Source organism: Hyperoodon ampullatus, assembly GCF_949752795.1.
Source record: "Hyperoodon ampullatus genome assembly, chromosome: 15".
In the NCBI taxonomy this organism is placed as follows: domain Eukaryota; kingdom Metazoa; phylum Chordata; class Mammalia; order Artiodactyla; family Ziphiidae; genus Hyperoodon; species Hyperoodon ampullatus.
Window position 1 is genome coordinate 10604252 of NC_136928.1, and position 24855 is coordinate 10629106.

The 24855-nt window shown below is 43.0% G+C and overlaps 1 protein-coding gene across 1 annotated transcript in view; it reads left to right on the top strand.

The window, feature by feature from the left end:
• Nucleotides 1-20147, top strand: part of KDM3A (lysine demethylase 3A) — a gene marked incomplete at its 5' end in the record, with an annotated part of 59709 nt that extends 39562 nt beyond the window's left edge. Inside the window, 15 exons of the mRNA XM_079720599.1 lie at nucleotides 175-389; nucleotides 3317-3469; nucleotides 3608-3703; nucleotides 4089-4216; nucleotides 5954-6149; nucleotides 7426-7598; nucleotides 7993-8229; nucleotides 9703-9874; nucleotides 12287-12374; nucleotides 13350-13480; nucleotides 16890-17009; nucleotides 17092-17231; nucleotides 18491-18667; nucleotides 18749-18883; nucleotides 19458-20147. Of these exons, the coding sequence (XP_079576725.1) occupies nucleotides 175-389; nucleotides 3317-3469; nucleotides 3608-3703; nucleotides 4089-4216; nucleotides 5954-6149; nucleotides 7426-7598; nucleotides 7993-8229; nucleotides 9703-9874; nucleotides 12287-12374; nucleotides 13350-13480; nucleotides 16890-17009; nucleotides 17092-17231; nucleotides 18491-18667; nucleotides 18749-18883; nucleotides 19458-19538 (2242 nt within the window). The 3' untranslated portion in view covers nucleotides 19539-20147. The remainder of the gene's footprint in view (nucleotides 1-174; nucleotides 390-3316; nucleotides 3470-3607; nucleotides 3704-4088; nucleotides 4217-5953; nucleotides 6150-7425; nucleotides 7599-7992; nucleotides 8230-9702; nucleotides 9875-12286; nucleotides 12375-13349; nucleotides 13481-16889; nucleotides 17010-17091; nucleotides 17232-18490; nucleotides 18668-18748; nucleotides 18884-19457) is intronic.
• Nucleotides 20148-24855: the final 4708 nt, after the last annotated feature.

The window sequence follows — 24855 nt, forward strand, 5'->3', positions numbered from 1 at the left end:
TTAAAAATCTTTCTATTGATGTTGCCAAGTAGCAAGTGGCTGTAATTAGCCATGGAGATTATAGAAAACTGGGAAGGAAATGCTTGATTTAAATAACATTTAAAAAGTAACAACAAGATGTAAATCACTATTTCATGTATGTAACATCCTTTTTTATTTATTCACCCCCTCTAGGTTACAGTTCAACAAACATGGTGTATTGCGGGTAGAAGGCTTCTTAACACCAAACAAGTATGACAGTGAAGCAATTGGCTTGTGGTTGCCTTTAACCAAAAATGTTGTTGGGACTGATTTGGACACAGCAAAGTATATCCTGGCCAACATTGGAGATCACTTCTGTCAAATGGTGATTTCTGAAAAGGAAGCTATGTCAACTATTGAGCCACACAGTAAGAGCATCTCTTAGGGGGTAGGATTTTTGAGTCCAACTTGATTTTTGTTCCTAAATGACACCTAAGTCCTAATTGCATGGATTTCATTTTCACCCAGAAGTGTAGATGTCTTTGGTATAATGAAGTTGCATTTTTCCTTTTGTAACAGATTCTACATGTTGATTTCATCAGAGTCAGTCATCTATCTGTGGGGTTTGTTTCAGGGCAATTACGAAATTTTCTGTTAAGAAAGGTAAAGGTGAGGTGGCGGTGGAATTTGCATAGCCTTACCAACAAGTGTGGACTCACCAAAAGGGGTTTATTTTAAGACAAAGGTTCTTAAGAAGACATTTCAAAGAAGATAATGGACAGGCTGTACCCTAGACCTGCTGAATCAGGGTCTGAGGAGGCTGGGACCCAGGCACGAAAATGGGAACAAGCGCAGATGAAAATGATTCTGTTAGAGTCAAGGTTTTCAGGGAAAACTTGGAGGTTCCAGCCGGTGTGTGCAGTGTCCCCCCTCCCTGAGAATGCTCTCACACTAACCTGGCAGCCCAGTGAACCACAGAGGTCAGTGTGGGTGACACATGAGAGCCAGACCTCCCTCGTGACACCTCAAGGTACGGTGTCGAGGAGGACAGCACACCTCTTGTCTGTGTGCCCTTAGAAGTGAGATATCCAGCCAGAAGCACCAAGGGGCATCTATCTTTTTAAGTCTCACACTTTGTTCCATCATTTTATCTTTTCCAAATGGTGGCAAGTTAAAAGTGAAGCCTTTCCATCCCTCTGGTAGATCTCTTTTCAGACTTTGCATAGCCAAATATGTTTCGCTATAAGCATCCACACATACTGATCTTAAGAATTTTGGTTGTAGGTCCCAGGAACTAACTAAAGCTAGCTTAAGCACAAAAATAACTTACTGGATAAGTTTGAACACTGTTATATCTCAGAGTCCAAGGAATGGGAACTGACATTCCCAGGAGCAGGAATTCAGATCTAGGTGGGGTATGGGATTGTGAGCTCCATGGGCAGCCAGAGTCCTGCTAAAGTGAAGAGAGCTTTATAATCACTGTTCTTTTGGGGTAGTAGAGACTCTGATAAGTCAAGAATCATATTAAAGTTGTTTTTCCTATAATCTATTTAGGACAAGGGATACTGGTTTTCCATTTTCAGTAGAGATACAAAAGTTTTCTTCTTACGTACTTCTAAAGTAAGAGAAGATTTAAAGAAAAGTTCTTAAGTAACTGGTCTAGAGGTAGTATATGAATGACTGGGTTGCACAACCAATTTTTTGGAATGTATTAGTAGCTTCCTGAATCGGAAGGGCTGTTTTAAGCTACTGATGTTTTTTCTTTGCTCAGGGTGAGTCGTCTGAAAAATGTGTCTTTAAAGATGTAATTGTGATTAACCTTTCCTCCTTGCCTATTTGATTATCCTGTTCCTCTTTATTTCCTCTGTGACAAGCTGGTCAGCTGGAGAGAGGAAGGAACTCACTGTGAGTGGTACTGAAAGATGCCATCACAAGGTGTCGCTAGAGAGGGGGGTGGAGGGTACTCTCTGATCCTGAGATTAGGAAGCAGGTCTCAGCTTTTGTACATTTATTCTGTCTTTTCAATGACAAATAATCATTAAATAGGTGGCTAAGAGATCTAAGACTACTTTCTAATAAAACAGTCTAATCCAAGTGACCAAGGTGAAGTTCATAAAATCTCATGTGTAAAATGCCTAAAGTTCTATGTATTGTGTACTGAGCTTTTACATTGTAATGAAACGGCAGAGGTTCACTCAGCAGTTGGATTAACTTAAAGCAAACTGAAGTTAGTCATTTCTTTTGGGGGCAGTCTGAAGAAAGAAGTAACCGCTGACTGCATTAGGAAAAGATGTTCTCCGTAGAACATGAATGTGACACTATTGATCCTGTCTTGTTCAAGAGAGACAGACAGACAGACAGAAAACAGTCTTCTGCTCAGCAGACGTTGGGCTTTTCTGTGACGCAGGAAAATGTCCTCCCTTTGCTCTTACTCCGTGAAGCTTTCTAATGCCGTATGCGGCACTCCTCCATGGTCGGGGGGTGGGGTACGATTTCTTGCCCAGTCCTGGAAGGCCCGTCTCTCCAGTTTTCAGTGTTTGGCCACTGGAACAGAAGATGCGACTTCATAGAATTCTTGATTGTGCTTCAATCTGTTGGCTGCTTGGTTAGTGTGAGTCGGTCCCGGGTGCCTGCATCACTCCTGGCTCTAAAAATTGAGTTTTGGACACTGGCCTATGACGGAACCGACTTTGGACCATTGTGCCCCCCACTAGTTAATGCGTTGCTCCCTCCAGGTTCCCCTCAGCGCCCTGGGGTTTGTAATGGGCAGTCTGAGTGGTTTCGGGGCATCTGTGAATAACCTGACACTCGACACTGAAGGTTGGGTTTGTGTACTTGAGTCAGTTTTTTTTCCTTTGGAGAAAGCATGGTCCTTGTTGCCTTTAGAGTCTCAGACGGTCTCATGACCCAAAATGTGAAGAACCACTGCTCCTTTATATTTGTGTCTGAACTCCAGCTTGTGTAACCAATGCTGCTTTTTTCACTGACTTACTCAGCAGGACTTACTATGCAGAGCTCCTTGGAGGGTGGGCTGGGGTGTGGGGCTAGGGCACAGCCTGAGCAGGGATTCTGCTTGCATGGACTTTAGTCTCCTAGAGGGAAGCAAAACTGCACCTGACTGCGTACAGTGTGAAGAGGCCTGAGTCTGAAGTACAAATACAAGTTGATGGGAGTGCTGAAGGAATCCAGGGGAGCTTCATGGCGGTGGTGGGGGATTTGAGATGGGCTCTGGAGGCTGAACAGTTAATGGGAACTCCAGTGAGAGGGAGGAACGGCATCAGTTCCCCTCCCACTTCATGTTTTATTTCAGGAGCCCTCTCGTCCCCAAGACTAAGTGATTTATTGATTTTTGTAGGACAGGTTGCTTGGAAGCGAGCTGTCAGAGGTGTTCGAGAAATGTGTGATGTGTGTGACACCACCATTTTCAACCTGCACTGGGTGTGTCCTCGGTGTGGGTTTGGAGTGTGTGTGGATTGCTATCGGATGAAGAGGAAAAATTGCCAACAGGGTGAGAACTGACTTGACTCTTCTCCAAGCCCCTTATACTCTTAAATTAAGCCTTTCATTGATTTGTGGTTGATGGATTTCTGAAACTTTTGGGACCAGAGTCCATAAAGAGCAGTTACTACAGATCAGTTACTTGCAGGCGCTGCCTACAAGACTTTCTCTTGGCTGAGATGTGTGAAGAGCCAGATACACGAACCAGAGAACCTCATGCCGACACAGATCATTCCTGGAAAAGGTATTGCGTGTGGTGCAATGCTTTTCCTTTCCCTGTGTTTCGGGTAGCTCGTAGAGGCTGGTAGTTCGGTTTTACTTTGTGCAGTACAATCACTTACTGACTTTATTTTAGTATGTGCCATAAATTGTCGAGAACTGTATTAAATAATGCCCCCAAACTTTCTGGTAAAGGCCTTGTAAATAGTTTTGTAAAAGGAAAGAAAATGGCACATTTGGGGCAAGGCATACTTAGGATGTAAAGGGGGGAGTGTAAGCACCCTAAAAAAAAAAGAAATGCTGCTAAAAAAAAGTTACCCTGTTAGAAATATAAGCTTTTGCTTTGTAATGTTGAGGTTGAAAGTACCTAATATCCTTGTTCAGGTGTTTGCCTGTGCCCTTTTTTTTAGCCCTCTATGACGTTGGAGACATTGTTCATTCTGTAAGAGCGAAATGGGGAATAAAGGCAAACTGTCCCTGTGCAAACAGGCAGTTCAAACTCTTGTCAAAGCCAGCCTCAAAGGAAGACGTAAAACAGGTATTACTGTTTATGCTAGATTCACCAGCCTTGTGATTGTTGTGTGTCTGTTTTCAAATAACCCAAGGATTTCTATAGTATATTTGAAAGGAACATGGGGAGAGCTGTCAGTGGAAAGAGATAGTTCATATGGTTCATGTGATACTTTTTTTTTTTTTTTTTTTTGCGGTACGCGGGCCTCTCACTGCTGTGGCCTCTCCCGTTGCGGAGCACAGGCTCCGGACGCTCAGGCTCAGCGGCCATGGCTCACGGGCCCAGCCGCTCCGCGGCATGTGGGATCTTCCCGGACCGGGGCACAAACCCGTGTCCCCTGCGTCAGCAGGTGGACTCTCAACCACTGTGCCACCAGGGAAGCCCCATGTGATACTTTATAGACCCATTCTCAAGTTTCACATTATTTTTGTGGACCTCATTTGTAGCCTCTTTTAGTAGGCTTTTAATTTTGTTCCTTGAAAAAGCAAAACCCTTTTGCTATTATAGTCTACCTAATAAGTTGCTGTCAAATTTGTATAGGTTTTATAACGTCTCATGTTTTACACAGTGAAAATTATTCATATAAGCTTTAAAAATATTTTAATTACTAAATATGTTTTACCCATAATATATATGAAGAATTGAAGGAAATAATACTGAAACTAACCTTTATGTAGCTCTCACTCCACATAAAAAAGGTGCATTTCCTTGGTGCTCACATGCCTCTTCCTGGTGACATTCCCTTACCCTTCACCATCCCATCTACCCCCCAGCTGTCTCCCTTTTTCTTCCTCACCCCAATAATCATTATCCCACATTGTTTTTAGTGATCAGAAATTAGTTTACATTTCGATAAAGCTGTGGTGGTGAAGGCAGCACAGGTAGAAGAGTTTTGATCTCTGTAGTCAGGACTGAATTTTTTCTGCCACTTTCCAGTTGTATAACTTTGGCTCAAATGAACTGATGTATATATGCTTCAGCTTCCTCACCAGTAATAGAGGAATAGTAAACAGTGCTGGTAATTAGGCATCACAGAATTATATCACATGTAAAGTGAGGGCCTGGACCACAACAGGAATTTGACTCTCCTTTTTCCTTCTTATGTATGTATAAACGTGCTAGCTGAGTTGTCAAGGCAGTTTTTTAAGTAATAGAAAAATAAGTGGTGTGCTCTGTCTGTCCAGTTTTTGTTGTTCTTGTTCAGTTTATGTTTTGAATTCTTTTTAGGGCTGTTCATCCATTTTTAAAGCCTACTACACTATGTTAAATCAAAAGAGCATTTTCTTTTTTCTGCATCCCACTTCCTTCTGAATTCACAGCTGTATTTCGTACCTTGCCTCATTTATTCGTTCACGCGCTCAGCCACTGGGTCTTGAGTGCCTATTCATGTTACAGGGGTGAGTTCACAGGGGAGATGGGCACAAACTGGGCGTTCCAAAGCAACATGGTGAACGGAGCGATAGGGATATGAGCAGCATGAGATGGGGATACGAGGGTGGGGGTGGATATCTTGCTGTATTTACATTCTTTACGTGCATCTTATATTTTTACTAGTAATCCTTAAAAGCTAAAAGATTAAAATTTCTCCTACATAGTTCTGCTCGATTGTTGAGAGACTACTGCAGTGGTGGTGATGTCCAGGGCTATTAGGTGGTTTTGTTTTGGATATTTCTCTCTTACTGGTGAGCAGTTAGGGGAGAAGGTAAGAAATGGGAAACGTAATTTTTCAGCTTGTGTAAGATTCTCCTCCTGTACTCACCGCAGACTTCCCTGGTTGGAGAAAAATCGACTCTTGGTGCCGGGCTCCAGCAGAGCCCCTCGGTGTTGGAGCCCATGGCTGTAGGTGGGGAGGCTGCATCCAAGCCGGCCAGCAGTGTGAAGCCTGCCTGTCCAGCCAGCACATCTCCTTTGAACTGGCTGGCAGACCTGACCAGTGGCAATGTCAACAAGGAAAACAAGGGTGAGTGTTTCCTGCCTCCCTGAGAACTTCCGTCTGTTCCCAGAGGGTCCTGGCAGCCTTAGTTACGGTGAGAACAGAGCGGTTAGAGGTAGTGTGGAGTGGAAGGTAGTTCCCTATAGTTGCCCTGAGACCTGACACACGTGCAGCGCCAGAGAGAACTTCTGCTTACGATACAACTCTAGGTAAAGTTGAGATTGTGTCTGGCAAGAATGGAGTGGGCTGAGACGTGTGTGTTTTAATAGTGATTTTTGCCTTTCTGCCTTTAACCCTGTGTATATTTCCTATTTCGTCTAAGTTGCAACGTCTGGCTTCAGCTTTATTTTTTCTCATCTGTGCTGTTGTCTCAGGATGCTTGACGATAGTATAAAGAACACGGGTTTGGAATCAGGTAGTTAGATTAGGATTTTGGTGATTCTGCTTTCTGGCTGTGTTAAAGAAAGGAAGGTTGCAGATCAGTTTCTTTCATGCAAAGATCCTAAACAACATCTCAGTGAACAGAATTTAGCACTATAAATAAAAGAATCATACAGGGTGACCAAGCAGAGCTTCAGAAATGCAACTGTAGTTTTAACATTAAAAAAGCCGGGGAAAAGTCATGTGAAGAGATACAGAAAAAGAGTAAAATTCAAAGCCTATTTATAATTTAAAAAAAAAAAAACCTTAAAATAGGAATAGAAGGGAATGTCCTTAATCTAATGAGTTTCTACAATAAAACTAACAGCAAACATCCTAAATTGTGATTGAATTTTTTCATCGGTTGAGTAATTTTTAACAGTTTCCCTCTGTGTTCAGGCATGAGACAAGGATTCCTGCTTTCACTCCTTTATTAAACATTGTATTGGAAGTTTTGGCTATTTAAGTCAGTAAGGTAAACAAACATGTTAGGATTGGAAAGAAAGGGATAGAACTGTTGATATTTGTAAGCAATCTAATTATACGTGGGAAAAGTCTTAAGAGAATCTGTATTTGTAAACATATCTATCAGGTTTGATAGTTACAATGTTAGTTTACAAAACTCAACTGTATTTTGTATACCAGGAACAAACAAATAAAAAATGCAGTTTACCATAGTATCACCTTGGATATTGGATATTTATTTTTTTAATAGCAGTTAGAAATCCATGTCTAAATCAGTAATGTCATTTATCCTCTTAAGTTGTTTGGGTTCTAGTAAATGAAAACCAAGTTCCAAAGTAACTCTGTCAGTACAAGACTAGTAAGGGATTTGCCTTTTCAGAATGCTTTTTCCATCTGGATGTTTTTGATGTGTTTTTAGAAAAACAACCAACGATGCCAATTTTAAAGAATGAAATCAAATGCCTTCCACCTCTACCCCCCTTGAGCAAATCCAACACAGTCCTCCACACCTTTAACAGCACAATTTTGACACCTGTAAGCAACAACAATTCTGGTTTCCTCCGAAATCTCTTGAATTCCTCTTCAGGAAAGGTACGCATTTATTTTACTGTTTATTACTCCACCTTGTAGAGATGAATTGGAGTTAGAGTAGGGAGAAACTGAAATAGAAAGCAGAAGGAAGGATGAGTCCCATGCATTCCTTCATGGGTACAGAGGCTGTGTCATTGGCACATGGGCTTCACATGGTTAGAATTCTGGGCTCGGTCATTTTCACCTGTTAACACTTTTTCCTGTACCCACTTCTGAGAGTTGTGATGTCAGGTAGAGGAAGAGGACTTACCCTTTTGAGGGTAAGATTCTTTCGTGGTTTAGCTTCTTTCCTGGATGTGTAATGTATGCTCATCCTACCATAATAGGAATGGGTTTTTTGATGGTAGGGAATGATATATTTAAGACTTGTGGGTTTTTTTTTTTTCAAATTCAGACAGAAAATGGACTCAAGAATACACCAAAAATCCTTGATGACATCTTTGCCTCTTTGGTGCAAAATAAGACTTGCTCCGATTTATCTAAGCGGCCGCAAGGACTGACCATCAAGCCCAGCATCCTGGGCTTTGACACTCCTCACTACTGGCTGTGTGATAGTCGCCTGCTGTGCCTGCAAGATCCCAACAACAAGAGCAACTGGAATGTGTTCAGGGAGTGCTGGAAGCAAGGGCAGGTACGCGGGGCCTCTGCTTCCCAACCCACTTCACATCCCCTTCTTGGTGCCTTTGGTAGACTCCTGACAAACCCCCTCCCCCGCCCCCTTCCTGGATTGTAAATGGCATATACTTCATCTCTTTTTATTGTTTACTGTGAATACAGTTAGAGCAGAGTGTGGCCATGAGTCTTATTTCTTACCGCAGACATTCCTGAGCTGTAGTCTCTGATGAGGTTTGATTGCTTCCAACCAGTCATCCTTGGATTTTTTTTTTTTTTTGTGGTACGCAGGCTTCTCACTGGTGTGGCCTCTCCCGTTGCGGAGCACAGGCTCCGGACGCGCAGGCTCAGCGGCCATGGCTCACAGGCCCAGCCGCTCCGCGGCATGTGGGATCTTCCCGGACCGGGGCACAAACCCGCGTCCCCTGCATCGGCAGGCGGACTCTCAACCACTGCGCCACCAGGGAAGCCCCATCCTTGGATTTTTGATGAGAGCGTTCTGGGCTCTTGGTGACTCTTGTGTGATAAACTTCAGTAGGAGAAGTGGGAAGATGACTCAGGCTGGTGGGGTTTGGGGGATTACACAAAATAGGATAAAAATCAGGCATCCCTCTTCCATGAATTAGAACCTTGTGCTGAAGACAATCTTAGGTGGTCCTGAGCCATGTGGTGTCAGCCTGGAATTGGTGTGTAGTCTCCCAAGGGAAGGAGCCTGCTTTCTAAAGGGCAGTGATGTTCAGTCTTAAGGTTTGCTTGATGGTTTAGGAGACGCATGGCTTCGTAGACCTGCTGCTCTGTTTTCTTGTTTTGGTTTATGTTTTCTGAATCTTTGTCTTCTCTTCTGGGCCAAATGGAGGCCTCACTAAAGGAACACTTTGCTCTTGGACAAGGCCAGGACTTGGGGGATTGCCAAATAGAAAAATGTATGTATTTAACCAAAAAAAAATGATTCTTTTCAGTCCTGTGTTCTAACGAGATTTGCTCACGATGACAATGACAGACCGAATACAGTCCACCAGCATGTTTTGTTTAGATTAGATAATGTTTTTTAAAAGTTGAGCTTGTTGCCAGTATTTTAGTCAGGCTCTTTCGCATAAAGATCAGGATTTCTGGCTTGTCCTGGGTAACCCGAAGGCGTGGCGGTCCAGGGCCGTGTCCCTGCCTGCCCGCCAGAGGCAGCGTCCTCTTTGGACAGGGCACTCTTGCCGCCTGTCTCTGCTTCACATCCCCTGCGTAGCCCTGAGCCTTGGCCTTGGGGTTCTGTGAGCAGTGGGATCTGAGCTGGAAGGTGTGATCCTTGCTCTTAGGAGCTCACTAGTGTAGTTTGAGGGGTGTGTGTAGCAGGTGACTCGGGACTAAGCTGCCACTTTGGGATCTGAGACTGAGGACCAGCCACAGAGAAACACATCAGCAGCGGTTTGAGGAAGGGCTGCCTCGGGTGAAGGGCGGAGCTGGGGGAGTTCGAACTAAAGTCTTCGTTCTCTCCTCGTAGCCGGTGATGGTGTCAGGAGTGCATCATAAACTGAACACTGAACTCTGGAAACCGGAATCCTTCAGGAAAGAGTTTGGAAGTCAGGAAGTTGACCTCGTTAATTGCAGAACCAATGAAATCATCACAGGAGCCACAGTAGGAGACTTCTGGGATGGATTTGAAGATGTTCCGAGTATGTATTAGAGACCTTTTAAGGGGGTTGAGGATGTGAAAGGAGGGGCATGGGAGTAGCAGCAGTCTGCGGCCCTCGAGTGGCAGCGACAGCATTTTCTGTGACTCTGGAGTTTAAAATCAGTGTCTTGTCTCCTCTTCCCCTTTCGTTTTACAAAGTTTGTGCTTTTGTGAACGGAGGCCAGTTTGCTTTGTGGTTCCTTAGAGAGTGAGGGTTTAGTCACCTCTTCTGCAGGTGGCTCCAGGTCTGTCCTGTGACAGAAATGTGCCCACGGGGAGGGGAGCACGGAGCCAGGGCTTGTGACTCCAAGCTCGTGGTTTTCTGTAGCCTCGTTATTTAAAAAAAGTTTAATTATGTTTCACACGATAAGTAGAACTGAAAGTGCCAGAGAACGTGGATCCGTTTAACGCAGGCTATCCCTGGGCGAGGGAGGCTGGTGGTGGTAAGGAGGCTGGAGTGTCTGGTGCTGAGCTGGGGCCCTTTCTGTGGACTGGCCAGTCACTAAGCTGTTTGCAGGAAGCCCTTCGTCAGCACAGGCACCTGGCCTCGTGCTCCCACCCCCACTGGAGGGCTTGGCCAGTTCATTCTCATTAGACTCAATAATTCAACTTTGCTCATTTAGCATTCTCATTCTTTCACGACATGTTTTTACCTTGTAATCTCCTGCTTCCTTATTTCCCATTACCCACGTTTACAGGTTACGGCCCGCACTTTCAACGAACTTTAGAACAAAGGTATAGCTAACTCTAAGTCGGGCATGATGGGGGTTTCCACACGTAGAGGTTAAGGTTGGGTTTCAGACGTAAGGTGTTTCCCTGGGGATCAACGTCTGAGATGGAGGAGGAGGAGGAAGCAGGACTGGGCTGCAGGAGGGGCGGGCTGCGGCGGAGGCCAGCGGAGCCTCAGCCAGCCTGGCAGGGAGCTCTGCAGCAGGCATCGCCTCTCATTGTCTCAGATTGGGCTGAAGTGGGGAAAGTCAGGGCCTTTGTCCCCTCACCTCCCACGGCCTCCAGGTGCTGGTGCCCCAGGGAGGGCATGACCTGGCAGGACAGCTCTCTGCAGCTGACGCAGACCCCAGAGCTGTGTCTGGGCAGCACGTCCTTTGAAAGGGGATCGAGGGCCACACATACTACAGTGTGCTTTCCACTTAGGCCTGGGTTCAAATCCTGACTCTTGATATGTGCTTGCTGTGTACGGGAGCTTGGTAATTGCATTTTTCTGGGGCTCACACTTCCTCATGCCTGCAAATGGTTAAGGCAGCCCAGAGTCCACCACAGCCTGCCCTTTCCATACTGATGATCCTGCTGCCCAGACCCCCAGTACACCACCCACGCTGAGATGCCACTGGTGTCCTGAACATACACTGTACCCGTATTTTCCTGTGTTTCTTGTCTCCTGGAGTGTGCACCTGTTCAAACTAGGTTATGGGACTCGGTTGACTATAGGACGCTATAGTTAGTCCTCATGAATATAAGGTTTGAAACTGGGTTCCAGTTTCGGTTCTGCTGTTTAATTTCAATAGCTGGATGGCCTCAGGCATCTGTCAATTTCCTCATCCAAAAGTAGAAATATTAAATAGTGCCAGATCTCACTGGGATGTTGGATTTAGGTCTAAGGACTAAATGGTTAAAACACTTGAGCAGAGACTGGAACACAGCAAGAAGTGAAATAATAGTTATCATCGCTGTTAATCATAATTGTCAACATATTTTTTTCAGTTAGAGCTCCTTGGTTCTTGGTTCCTTCACATCACCTGCAGTGGGTAACTGCGCTATTACAAGAACATAGTTCTGACTAAACCCTGTATGTGTCACCTAGAAGATGGGGAAGCGGGGGAGAGTGGGCCCTGTTAGCCCTAGTTGTCCCTGGACAGAACATCAGGTAGCTTCAGCCTCTCTCAGCAAAGGAAGTCATTTCTATTTCGTGCTGGCCTCAGAAAACTGGGTTTTCTAAAATCTGTGGCCCTTTGATTGTTAAATTGCTGTTTGTTAGTTGGGGAGCTGCTCACTTCTTCTAGAACGCTGTATAGGAGGAGGTTGGATCAAAACACCGCCTATGTGGAATAGACAAAAGGGAGTGGCTGAAATCTCAAAGAAGGAGTAGCAGTTGAATAAGCATTTAGAAAAGACAGGGCTGCAATACAAACTAGTTGGTGGGCTTCATTCTGCTACCCCTTGCTGCCTCCTGGGTATGAATGGATCTCGGCACTGCAGAAATAAAATGATCGGCCATTTGCAGGAGGGGAATATTAAAAATAGTATCTGTATACCAACTGTATCAGGTTATGAAGATCTTGCAGAGATAAGTTTTATTTGCATTGTTAAGGCTTAAAGTGCTAATTTGCCATCGATTTTGGTCTGTTTCCGAGTTATGAATAGTAGCAATTCAGTAATTCCGGTTACCTTTTTGCAGACCGCTTGAGAAATGAAAAAGAGCCAATGGTGTTGAAACTTAAGGACTGGCCCCCAGGAGAAGATTTTAGAGATATGATGCCCTCCAGGTACGATTATGGGGAGGGGAGAGATGATCCTGTCCTTGACTTGGTAGGACAAACTTTTTTTGAGGTGGTAAGATGAAGTTACTGACTTTTAAATCTGGCTCACGCGTTTCCACTGTAGTGCTCCGCCAGAGAAGAGGCCGACTCAGACGTGCATGCACTGATTTGGATGCAGGGGTGAGATCAGACATGCTAGGGTTGCGTATAATACAGTGATATCATTGCTTTAGACAAGACAGCGGACTCGCTAGATCCACTTTCCTGAATTGAGCTTGAACCTTGCAGAGAATCCTCAGAACTAATGAATAATATATCCCTTAGTGTCACTACTTATCATCAGGAACTTGTTGCTCAGATCTTTTGTCTGCAGTATTCGAGCTCATTTTGATATATGTGTGTGTTGTAGGAGAGAAAGAAGATGTCTTTGTTCCTAAGCACTATAATTCTAATCTTAACTATTGGGTTTTTAAAATTTATTGTTTATTGAAGTATAGTTGAATTACAGTGTTGTGTTAATTACTGCCGTACAGCAAAGTGAATCAGTTATACATATCTATACACTCTTTTTTTATATTCTTTTCCATTATGGTTTATCACAGGATATTGAATATAGTTCCCTGTGCTCTGCAGTAGGACCTTGTGGTTTATCCATTCTGTATGCACCAGTTTGCATCTGCTCACCCCAAACTCCCACTCCTACCCTTTCCCAGCCCCCTCCCCCTTGGCAACCGCCAGTCTATTCTCTATGTCCCTGATTCTGTTTCTGTTTCCTAGATAGGTTCATTTGTATCATATTTTAGAATCCACATAGAAGTGATATCATACGCTAATCTTAAATGTTGTTAACGATAGCTATCTCCATCTTCACGAGCACAGATAGTTTTGTCGTTCCTTTTGGTGTAAGAAGGAACAAATCAAATCCCACGATATATTAGAAACACAAGCTTCTTTTGCAAATTCACGGTTCTCTTGTTCTAGGTTTGATGATCTGATGGCCAACATTCCACTGCCTGAGTACACCAGGAGAGATGGCAAACTGAACTTGGCCTCAAGGCTGCCAAACTACTTCGTTAGGCCAGATCTGGGTCCCAAGATGTATAATGCTTATGGTAAGGAAGAAATGGCTCACTTGAAAAAATTATTACAGAAGTAAGGCAAGACAATGTTTGGAACATTGATTTTTGGGGAGGGAGAGATGGAAAACATCTATAACCCTAACCCTTAACACAGCAGTAGTCTTCATTTTTGCATATTTCCTTTCATTCCTTGGCCACGTGTATGTATATTTCCGTTTCATAGTTGCAGTTGTAGGGCATATGCCATTTAAAAAGTTTCTCCTACACCTAATATTATACAGTAAAATCTTCACATGTTGCTTAATGGTTTTTAGTGTGATCATTTTTAACGGTTGCATGGTACATAATTGAATGAATGTAATTTTATTAATGTTGCCGGACGTTTAGGTCAGTCTGCTAGCATTCCAGCTGTTTCAGCATCTGCTACTCTTTTTTTTTGCGGTACGCGGGCCTCTCACTGTTGTGGCCTCTCCCGTTGCGGAGCACAGGCTCCGGATGCGCAGGCTCAGCGGCCATGGCTCAGGGGCCCAGCCGCTGTGCGGCATGTGGGATCTTCCTGGACCGGGGCACGAACCCGTGTCCCCTGCGTCGGCAGGCGGACTCTCAACCACTGCACCGCCAGGGAAGCCCCAGCATCTGCTACTCTTAAATTCAGTGTTCTGTGTTGGTGGGTAGTAGTTAGTTACTTAAGTTAGTACTGAGAACACCACCCTTGGAATTGTATTTCTCCGATTTATTTCCTTCCTTCCATACTGATCCCAACTGCAGTCTCTCAGACTTGAGGGTGGCAGGCCAGAGTCTTCTGGCATCTTTGCCACGTTCTCCAGATGCTGTTGGGAGGGCTTGGACCTCAGCCCCCCACTTCTTCTGTTCCAGTGGGGTTGCCCGGGGAACCGCCTGCAGTGAGCTCAGGGGACATTCCAAGAGGGGAGTTTATCTTGGGAAGTTGCCACAGTCTAGATGCCCAGGATGTTCCCTTCCCCCGAGCCCTTCAAAGAAGCTGGATGGCTGGGACTTCAGGGCATATTCTGTTCACAGGGAAGATTTGCAATGAATTTATGTAAATGGAAGCATTTTTCCACTAAAGCACATGGTGTAATGTCGCATAGTGATTATCCATGCCTTATAGAAATTATGCAGCTTCATAGGATAGAAGTGGTTATCTGAGAAGTTTTCAAAATAAATAGTCTGCTTGGTTTAAATGGCTTGACAGCAACTCTCTTCCTCCTAGATACCAATAGATAGAGGGCAGTGTTACTCTATAATAGCTTTTCCTATCAACATTGTTCCTGTTCAGAGTAAGCAGTTAGGGATTGAAAATAAAGAAAACGTGTTCATTTTCAAACACCTCACACCTTATCGTAAACATCGTTAAAGAGCAGTCGTTTTTCCGAAGTTGGGTGACTGAGCTGTGACTCCTCCACAGACAATGCAGAGTGAAAGGCCCCTTGGAAAGACCATACAGTCACCGTCTCTCCAGCTCCAGCCCCAGCACCAGTTTTACACATGGGGACCAGGACTTCAGGACGGTAGACGGGACGGTGACCTGATCAGGACATCCAAGGGGCATCTAGTGGCAGGTCTGGGAGGAGGACTTAAGTCTCCTAATTTCTAGGCTTGGCCCAGCCTCCAACCCCAGTACTCTGTCACCCAGCAGCCCCTACTGTGTCTTCTTTTCATAGAAGTCCATGGTGTGTTTTGTTTCAGGATTTTCTATTTTCTGGGAATCCTTTCCCTGGGACCATTGTTTTTGGTTCCATCTTGAGTTCAGGCTCTCTCAGTTTAGAGCCTGGTTTTATCGGTGTGCAGTCACCCAGAGCTGGGATTGGCTGCACTTTGGGCTGATGGCTGGGTAGGTGTCGTTTCCTTCCTCTTTGGCGGAACACTTTTTACTCAGTTTGGCAACGGCCAAACCAGCAGGCAGCGTCCGACGGGGCTCTGAGACGTGCTGCCCTTTCCTCCCTCCTCCCAGCTCTGGCTCCTTCCTTCTGCCCTCAGTGTTAACCACGTCCTGAAGTTTCTGTTCATCGTTCCTTACGTTTATAGTTTTACCATATATGTTTGTGCTCCTGCAGAATATTCTTTAGTATTTAACCTGCTTTTCAGCTTTATATAAATGGAATCAGACTTCTGGATATTCCTCTGCATTGTCGTGAATAACTGTTCATGTCATTCATTTGTCTTCTATCATGTTAATTGCTTTTTTCTTTTCTCAGATTTTACTTGTTTATTTTTTACTATAGAAAATTTTCCAAATGCACTGAAAACGTGAGAGTCCAGGACAGTGACTTCCCATATACTCATCCCCCAGTTAGAACAGCTCTCAGGTTCTTTTTCCATAATTATTTCCTCCCTTTATATTTTTCCTTTACTATTTTAAAGGAAATCTCATATATCCTATGATTTTTGTCCAGTATCTGTTGCTTTACCTCCTCCTAGGGCTGATATTTCAGCAAACTGGGAAGAAAGGAAAGTGCAGCAGAGCCCTAGGGCCATGGTCCGCGGTTGAAATGATAAGGTCCCCTCTCCTGTGTATAGCTGCTCCTAAACCACAGGCCCCTGCAAGCCAGAGAGAAGTTCCTTGGCCTCCGAACAAGACAGGCTGCTTCAGGGCCTGGCAGGTTAGAAAACAGCCTCGGCTTGCCCGCCCCGAGCTATGCTTGGCTCCGCTGCCCATTCAAGAAGCAGTGACTGCGTGTCAGGATGTGCGTCCAAGGTAACCGCAGGGCTTGACGAGCCTCAGGGTGAATGCTGAACAAAAGAGCCTTCTCCTGGGGTCAGAGGTTAGAGTCTCGGATTTATGAGCACCAGCGTGGACCTCGGGCTCAGGCTCACCTCTTTCACAGTTGAGGGATCCAAGGAACATGTGGGCAGCGTTCCTTCTTGCACTGAATGCATAGTCATTTGAGGCCCTAGCTTTACCTGTTTCTGAGGGGGGTTTCTGTTAGACTCCCCATCGTACGTCTTACCCCAGAGTCCCTCTAGTCTGTGTCAACCAAAGCTTGAGTTCACCTGCTTGAGCAAACATCCTTTTGGCAAATCCCAGCCTCAGTAGTCCACTGTACCATTCCCGAGTCCTGCTTTCTAGTTTTGGCTTTCTTCTTTTCTTGCCAGCATATTGACTCATTAAAAAAATATTTTTAAAAATAATTTCATCAAGGATTTTTAGTTGTTCTCAGCAGGAGGAAACCTATTTTGCCTATCACCAGAAACAAGTGCTAGTATTAGGAGTTGGTTTTTTAGTCTTACAAATAAATATTTAATAAGAACTTTTCCCCCCAAAGTTGAAAGGATAAAATAACTTAATATTAAATATTGTTCCATTACGTTTACATGATTAGAAAGGTAGCTTTTAAGTTTTGTGACCACGTATTCCAGGGAGTGGGAAAGACTGAGGCATTCTTTGCTGTCTCAGTAAATTTAAGGCATTTTCTGTTTGCAGGATTAATTACTCCAGAAGATCGGAAATATGGAACAACAAATCTTCACTTAGATGTATCTGATGCAGCTAACGTCATGGTCTATGTGGGAATTCCCAAAGGACAGTGTGACCAAGAAGAAGGTAGGATGCTGAGCATAAAAAAGTGGGGCCTATTCTCTGAGCTGGGACGTTGTGGTCTGATGTTTGCTTTCTCTTGCTCCAGAAGTCCTTAAAACCATCCAAGATGGAGATTCTGATGAACTCACGATAAAGCGATTTACTGAAGGAAAAGAGAAGCCAGGAGCCCTCTGGCACATATATGCTGCTAAGGACACAGAGAAGATACGAGAATTTCTTAAAAAGGTGTGCTCCCTACCCTATGGCATGTGGAGAGAGATATGCAGAATAGCAGTATTATATACGACATGTCGAGACCTGACTGGATTACTGGAGAATAATCACAGCTTCAAAAGTTAGATCTGTGCGTCTCAGATTGGATGGGCTGAAGCTGGTTGCTAAGGAACAACGATTTCTAGATGATTAGGCTCACACGTCTGAGAAGAGGGAAACTTATCTTTGTTCTTATGTCTGTGTGTTATGTCATAGTGCATTTGGAGATTTTTGTGCTCTCCCTTCGAGGTCGTTCCTCTGATGATCACGTAGTGTCTATTTGTTTTTATTGCCTTAAAAATCTAAGCACTTCAGAAGTCCATGTATCATTTCTTTGCTCTTGATAGCTGTGTTCCAAGTGAGTTACTAAGGTCCCTGTTGGTTTTATCCACCCTCATTTAGTAGTAGGTCAGGAAAACCTCACACCCTACTGTGGCCATTAGCTTATGCGGGAAAGGGATACAGGGACTTTGAAGATTCCAGGTTTCCAGTAGTTAGCAGGCTGTTCAGCAAGGGTTCTGTGTGGAAGTTCTAGGCAGCTGGAAAGATGAGCTATTCAGTTTTTAACCTGTTCGCCACTGAGGCTGCTAGTTGCAGCCCAGATATTTGTGGCTGGTATTCTTCAGTTGTTCATGAGGAGTGGATATGAACGCTCCTAGCCTGCTGCCTGGTGCCAGGTTAGACCCTTAACTAGCATTTGCTTCAATCAGGATGTTTCTAGCTAAGGATAACTTGACTCTTTCAGAAAACCTGCTGGTCACCATATTGTTCCTTTGATAGTGTCACCCTGAGTCTGTGCTGCCAGATACTGGGTCTAGAGTAAACGAGTTTAACCTACAGCCAACTTTGGGACTGTTTCATAAGTCAAATTGTTAAGTGAGTACAGATTTTTAAGAACTGCAGTGTAGCAAGTCTATTTCTAAGGAGCTTAAGTCTACTTACATTCAAAAGCCTAGGCCAAAATACTGTCCTAACACAGTGTTTACAGAAATATGCAGCCTGCCAGTCACGGTTTACAGGAAATGACAGCAGGGAACCCACATTTTCTTTCAGTCTCCTCTTGGGTCATTCAGTTAACGTCTTTGAGTGCTATTTTCTCTTTCTGCCAACAGGGACACACGTTAAAGAAGGCCTGACATTTACTGACTGACTGCCCACTGTCCAGGGGGCAAAATGCCCTCATGGAGACCCAGCATGTTACTCAGGTTCATAATACTTGGAATGTATTCTAGGTTTCAGAAGAGCAAGGTCAAGAAAACCCCGCCGACCACGATCCCATTCATGATCAGAGCTGGTATTTAGACCGATCACTAAGAAAGCGCCTTCATCAAGAGTACGGAGTTCAAGGCTGGGCTATCGTGCAGTTTCTTGGAGATGTGGTATTTATCCCAGCAGGAGCTCCACACCAGGCAAGAACCATTACTTTAGTCTTTATTTTCCTTACACTGTAAACTTTGGCATGTGTTACTGTGTGGCTTGTTGTTTTCCAGGTTCATAACTTATATAGCTGTATCAAAGTGGCTGAAGATTTTGTTTCTCCAGAACATGTTAAGCACTGCTTCTGGCTTACTCAGGAATTCCGCTATCTGTCACAGACTCATACAAATCATGAAGACAAATTACAGGTAAAAATGGCTGTGATTCCTGGCATTCTCTGACTCTGGCTTTGTAGCCCATTACTGACCTTATAAAAATAATCAGCAAACTTGGCCATACCACACTTGGTCCAGTGAGTTGATGAACTGGCTTTATGTCTAGTTCTGCTACCTACTTAGGCAAAGGAGGAATAAACATGGAGGAAATCTCATTTTGGTTTAGAGGCTTTCAGTAGTGAATCATCTAACATATGATTCCATGTTTGGAAAACTAGAGAAATAGATAAACTCTGAAAAATAGAGCTGTACCTTGGGGCTTGCTTGTGTCTGCACTCACTGGGGGCAGGGCCACGTAGGATCAAAGCCTCTGGAAGGGGGAAAATGAGCTTTTAAGTTCTTCAAAGGAGGCATGGGTTTAAAATGTGTATAAAATAACAGCCTAAAGGAGCCCATGGGGCCTTTCAAGTATTATTAACATTTCATATTGGATTTTGAGTTTTAAATTTCAAGAGCATGGTATAAAATTGGTGGGGGGGAGGTTTATTCTTACTGACAGATTTTAGATCTCATGGTAAACTGACCATATTTTCTCTCGTTTTTTCAGGTGAAGAATGTTATCTACCATGCAGTGAAAGATGCGGTTGCTATGCTGAAAGCCAGTGAATCCAGTTTTGGCAAACCCTGAGGGTCCCAGAGGCGCCTTACCCCTGCACATTGGAAGTGAATTACTGGCAGCTGTTCAAACTCTTCAGGCAGGAATCCTGTGGACTTTGAGACTCATGTTACCTCATCTTCTTTTTTAAACTGTACCCACCTAGTAAGGGTACTCTAATGTATATTTCTAGTGTTTACAGACACTAAATGTGTATATGTAGTAACTATTTACAGAACATGCATCCTTAAACTGTGACTTCTCACCTAGTGCAGAGCTTCTACCCAGCTGTAAAAACAGAACCCCTTATCAGCTCCGGAACAACACCTGCAGTTATTCCCCAGCTGTGTGGTTGGACAGCTTAGTCAAATGGGTTATAACTGTTAGGAATCACCACGCAGTTTATTTGGGCTGTGTTTTGTTGTGTCTGAGTACCCTCTCCCCGACCCCTTAGGGTTCAGAAGGGCAGTGGAGGAAGCGACCACCGACGTTTGGACGTTGTATTGCCTTAGGACTGGCATTATATAGCAGAGGTCAACTGCTGCACCATTCTTGGGGTTAACCATCTTTAGTTAAATGGAGTTTTAATTTAAATGAAGCTTTGCTAATTTTAAGTGTTAAGCATTTTGCATTAAAGTATTCATATAATGTTTTGACTCAGTTTATTGGCATTATTCTCTGGTTGCAGAGTCAACACACACTTCATCAGTGTTACGGGTGTAAGAGTTTGCGCCAGGAACTCATCTTAAAAGCACAGAAATTTGATGCTATAGTGATTTTTGAGTGGTTATTACAATGCTAACATGGAAACAAGTTTCTCCCCAGCCAAGTTGAAACTCCTGTCACACTTTTGTAAAGAAACACCACTGATTAACTACCTTTAGAAGTGACAATTAACCAAAAAACCAAATAGTGACGGGTTAAATGGTTCTAAAAAGGTAAGAGATCAAAATTCTTTGTCTCTCTTCTGACCCTTTATAGTTTAAGAGTTTTCAAAGGAAAATGAAATTACTAGCAGTTTTAAAACAGTAGTATCTAAAATAATCATCTCTATGAAGGAAGAAAATAAAGAAACCACTTTTCTATAGCTCGTTGATTCTCCTAGACAGCTGTAGCTGTACTAAAAGGAATTAAATTGAAATCAAGTAGCGTAGACAAGGCCTAGAGCCTGGATTTTTACCTGTGAGCTCAGAGTAGGAGATCAAAGATCCCCGCCTAATGTCAAGCCCACTTCAAACCAAAATCTTTAATGGAGGAACTTTCAAAAACAAAGTTTTCTGAAAAGAATAAGTAGAAATATCTACCTATCTTAGTGGGAAACGTCTTCCCTGGGAATTTCTTACCAGTAGCTTCTTTATACAGTTTTGGATCTAGAATTGGCACTGTTGATTAGAAATCTCCAATAGGCAAAAGAAGAGGAAAACTTGGATTCTCTATAGAGGAAATCACCTTCAAGCCAGGCCTCAAAGGAGTCCCACAGATAGTTCCAAGGACTGTTATTCACAATCAAATGCATTGTATCGACAAATATGAAAACTGAAAGCTACCATGAGCAAGAGTCAATGCAAACCTGAAACTGCCATATTAAACGTGCAAAGTTTGTAGGTTCTGGAATGATCCAGCACTTATTTTATATTCTGAAATGTTTAGTATGTTTGAAGAAATGAGAGTACAGGAATATGATGAAAGAACGAGATTGCCAGAAATGACCAGATTTGGAAAGAAGCTGAATAGAACTTAACAGAAATGACACGTGATGGTTAAAATTAGAAATTCAGCACATGCGTTAAGTGGCAGAAAGAAGCTCTTTTACAAACTGAAAGATTGGTAAAAATAACGCAAGACAGCATTGAGTAACGGGAAACTGTAAAGAAGTGTTAACTTATAAGGCGGGCACAGAAAAGTCTAGGTTTGACCATCAGTGACAGAGAATTAAGAGACTGGTGAGGGAGGGTGACATTCTGAGACTGAAATTTTTCCAGTACTGACATGTCAGATCGAAGAAGCCTAACTAAATCAAGCAAGATAAATAAAATATCCCACACCTGTGGGTAGTAAGTAACAGTAATAAGTTAAAAGAATACCCAAAACAACTAGGTTCTTAAAAGTACCCAGAATGGGGAAAAACATGATCTTCAAAGAGGTGACAGACTTAACAACAACAGGGGGAGTCAAGAAAGTAGATGCCACTCTTACTGTGCCAGAGAACATGCCTGAAAATAAGTCTAGACACAGCAAGATTATTTTCCCTGTTCTTACTGACATTTTCAGATAAAAGCCGGAGTTCTTCTTCAGGCACCTGCTGAAGGAACTTTTAAGAATATCCTCAGGCTTAAAAAAAATAATAAGAAAAAGAAAAAAGAATATCCTTAGGAAAAAAAAGTAACCCACATCATGATGCAAGAAAAAACGGTGTACAAGGGAAACTGTAAATTCATGGATAATCTTAAGCAACAGTGGCACTATATTTTTAGAAGTCTGGATATTCCACAACGCACGATCCAGCAATTCCACTGCTATGTTTATACTCAAAAGAATTGAAAGCAAGGATTCAAGCAGGTACTTGTAGACTCATGTTCATAGCAGCATTATTCACAAAAGCCAAGAAGTGGAAACAACCCAATAGATGAACAGATAAACAATGTGGCATATCTATACAGTGGAATATTTTTCAGTCTCTTAAAAAGGAAAAATTCTGACACAGGCTACAACATGGATGAGTCTTGAAAATACACTAAGTGAAATATGGCAGACACACAAAAGGACAGATATTGTATGATTCCACTTATATGAGGGACAGTCATGTTCCTAGAGCAGAGACAGGAAGTAGAATGATGGTTACTGGGGCTGAGAGGAAGGGGAACTGGCAGTTACTGTTTCACGGTTACAGACTTTCTGTTTGGGTGATGAAAAAATTCTGGAGACAGATGGTGGTGATGGTTGTACCACATTGTAAATGTCCTTACTGCCACTGAATTGTACACTTAAAAATGATTAAAATGGTCAATTTTGTGTTATGTATATTTTAAGCAAAATAAAAATTAACTCCAAGTAGGAAAAGCTTTTGGAGTTGAATGAGAAAATGACATTCTTATTTTTTTAATTGATTAAAAAGGTAGGAAAGAAGGAAGAAGTGGGACTTTTCTAAATGCAAGTTTCCCCCACTATTCGGAAGTATTGAAAGTAGAGGTTTCCTCTGAAACCTTTCGCAAGCGTAGAAGCAGGTACCTTAGGACACATCTTGGGCTTCCCTGGTGGCGCAGTGGTTGAGAGTCCGCCTGCCGATGCAGGGGACACGGGTTCGTGCCCCAGTCCGGGGAAATCCCACATGCCGCGGAGCGACTGGGCCCATGAGCCATGGCCGCTGAGCCTGCGCGTCCGGAGCCTGTGCTCTGCAACAGGAGAGGCCACAACAGTGAGAGGCCCGTGTACCGCAAAAAAAAAAACAAAAACAAAAAAAAACGTAAGAAGGACACATCTTGCTAATGGATGTACAAAATAAATAGACATAGCAGATGTTCACAGACACAGTTCAAAGCTATGGCGCCTTGATGCTGAGATGCTGAGTGTAGTTTCCTGGGAAGGAGCTTGGCAGTGCCACTTTCACTGCTCAGGATGCATGCTGCCTCCGTAACACCTCTCTGCAAAACAAACGCTGAATGCTGTTTTCACATTTTGCCTTTTTTTTTGGTAAAAGCAAAAATCCTCTTCAGATTTCTTTCAGTTAGCAAAAACAGGTACTAATGTAGGTATTTCATAAAAGTGAAGTCGTGTAAAGCGAACTTTCAACAAGTGGACGATACTTGTGCTCCGGTTGCAAGATAAAGATGGTCTGACTGGATTAAGTAAAAGACTTGACTATATACCACTTACAAAAGATACAGTTTGTAGGTTAGAAGTAAAAGCACGGAAAAAGTTATATCATGCAAACACTAATTGTATGAAAGCAAATATGGCTATATTAATACCAAAGTGATGTTAAGATAGGGTTTTACCAGAGAGAAGTTGTTTTCACAATTCAGCAGGAAGATATAATAATCCTAAGTATGCACCTAATAACAGAACTTCAAAGTAATATGAAGCAAAATTTGACAAAATTAAAGGAGAAAACAAGTTCACAATTACAGTTGAAGATTCTCACCCACCTCTTTCTGTAATTGATACAATAAACATATAAAACCAATACAAATATAAAATATTTGAACCTATCAAACAAATTGACACTTACTAGAACACTAAAGCCAGTGGCTACAAAATACACATTCATTTCAAGCGCACATTGCTTATTCAAGAACAACCATACACTGCCCCAAAACAAAGATAACTATGAAATTCTCAAATGTCGAGAAATTAAGCAGCATACTTCTAAGTAACCCATTGATCAAGAAAAAATCAGAATGGAAATGAGATACTTGGAACGGCATAATAAAAATACAACCATTCAAAAGTGGTGGAATTCAGTTTACAACAGTGCTTAGATGGGAATTTATAGCTTTAAATGTATGTGTATGGGGCTTCCGTGGTGGTCCAGTGGCTAAGCCTCCATGTTCCCGATGCAGGGGGCCTGGGTTTGATCCCTGGTCAGGGAACTAGATCCCACGTGCCGCAACTGAGAGTTCACATGCTGCAACTAAAGATCCTGCACGCCACAACAAAGATCCTGCCAGCCACAGCTAAGACCTGGCACAGCCAAATAAATAAAATTTTAAAATGTATGTGAAGTAATGTTTCTAAAATGTGTAGTAGAAGCACTTCATCAGTGAAAACATGCAGTAGGATTTTTAACAGAGGATTCAGTTTTTTCAACAGATCTAAGACTATTCAGATTTTCCTTTTTTATTTTTTACTATATGTTTTATGTTAGCTATGGCCTTGTCATATATGACACCATATATATTCAGGTGTGTTCCCTCTATATTCACTTTGTTGAGAGTTTTATTAGAAATGGATGTTGATAGCTCCCTGTCAGCCATATGATCCTGAGCGTAAACAACCAATACTCTTCAGGGTACTGTGTTGCTTGCATTTTTTACAGATTGTGGTTTGTGTTTTCACATCCTGTAATGTCTGCAAAATGCCCATCTGCATCTGCTGCTTCTAGTAGGAAGAAGAGGAAGGCAATTACTCTTGAGATAAAACTCGAGGTAATTGTCCAGCACGAAGGTGGCAAGCCAGTAATGATCATCGCACATGAGTTAGGAATTTTCCATTGATGATAACCATCTTAAAGGATAAGAAGTGAATCAATGATGCAGTGAAACAGCATCAATTAAATATACCATCATCACGAAGAAAAGAGCTGGGCTAACTGATGATACTGAAAAATTACTTGTCACGTGGAAGACCAGAT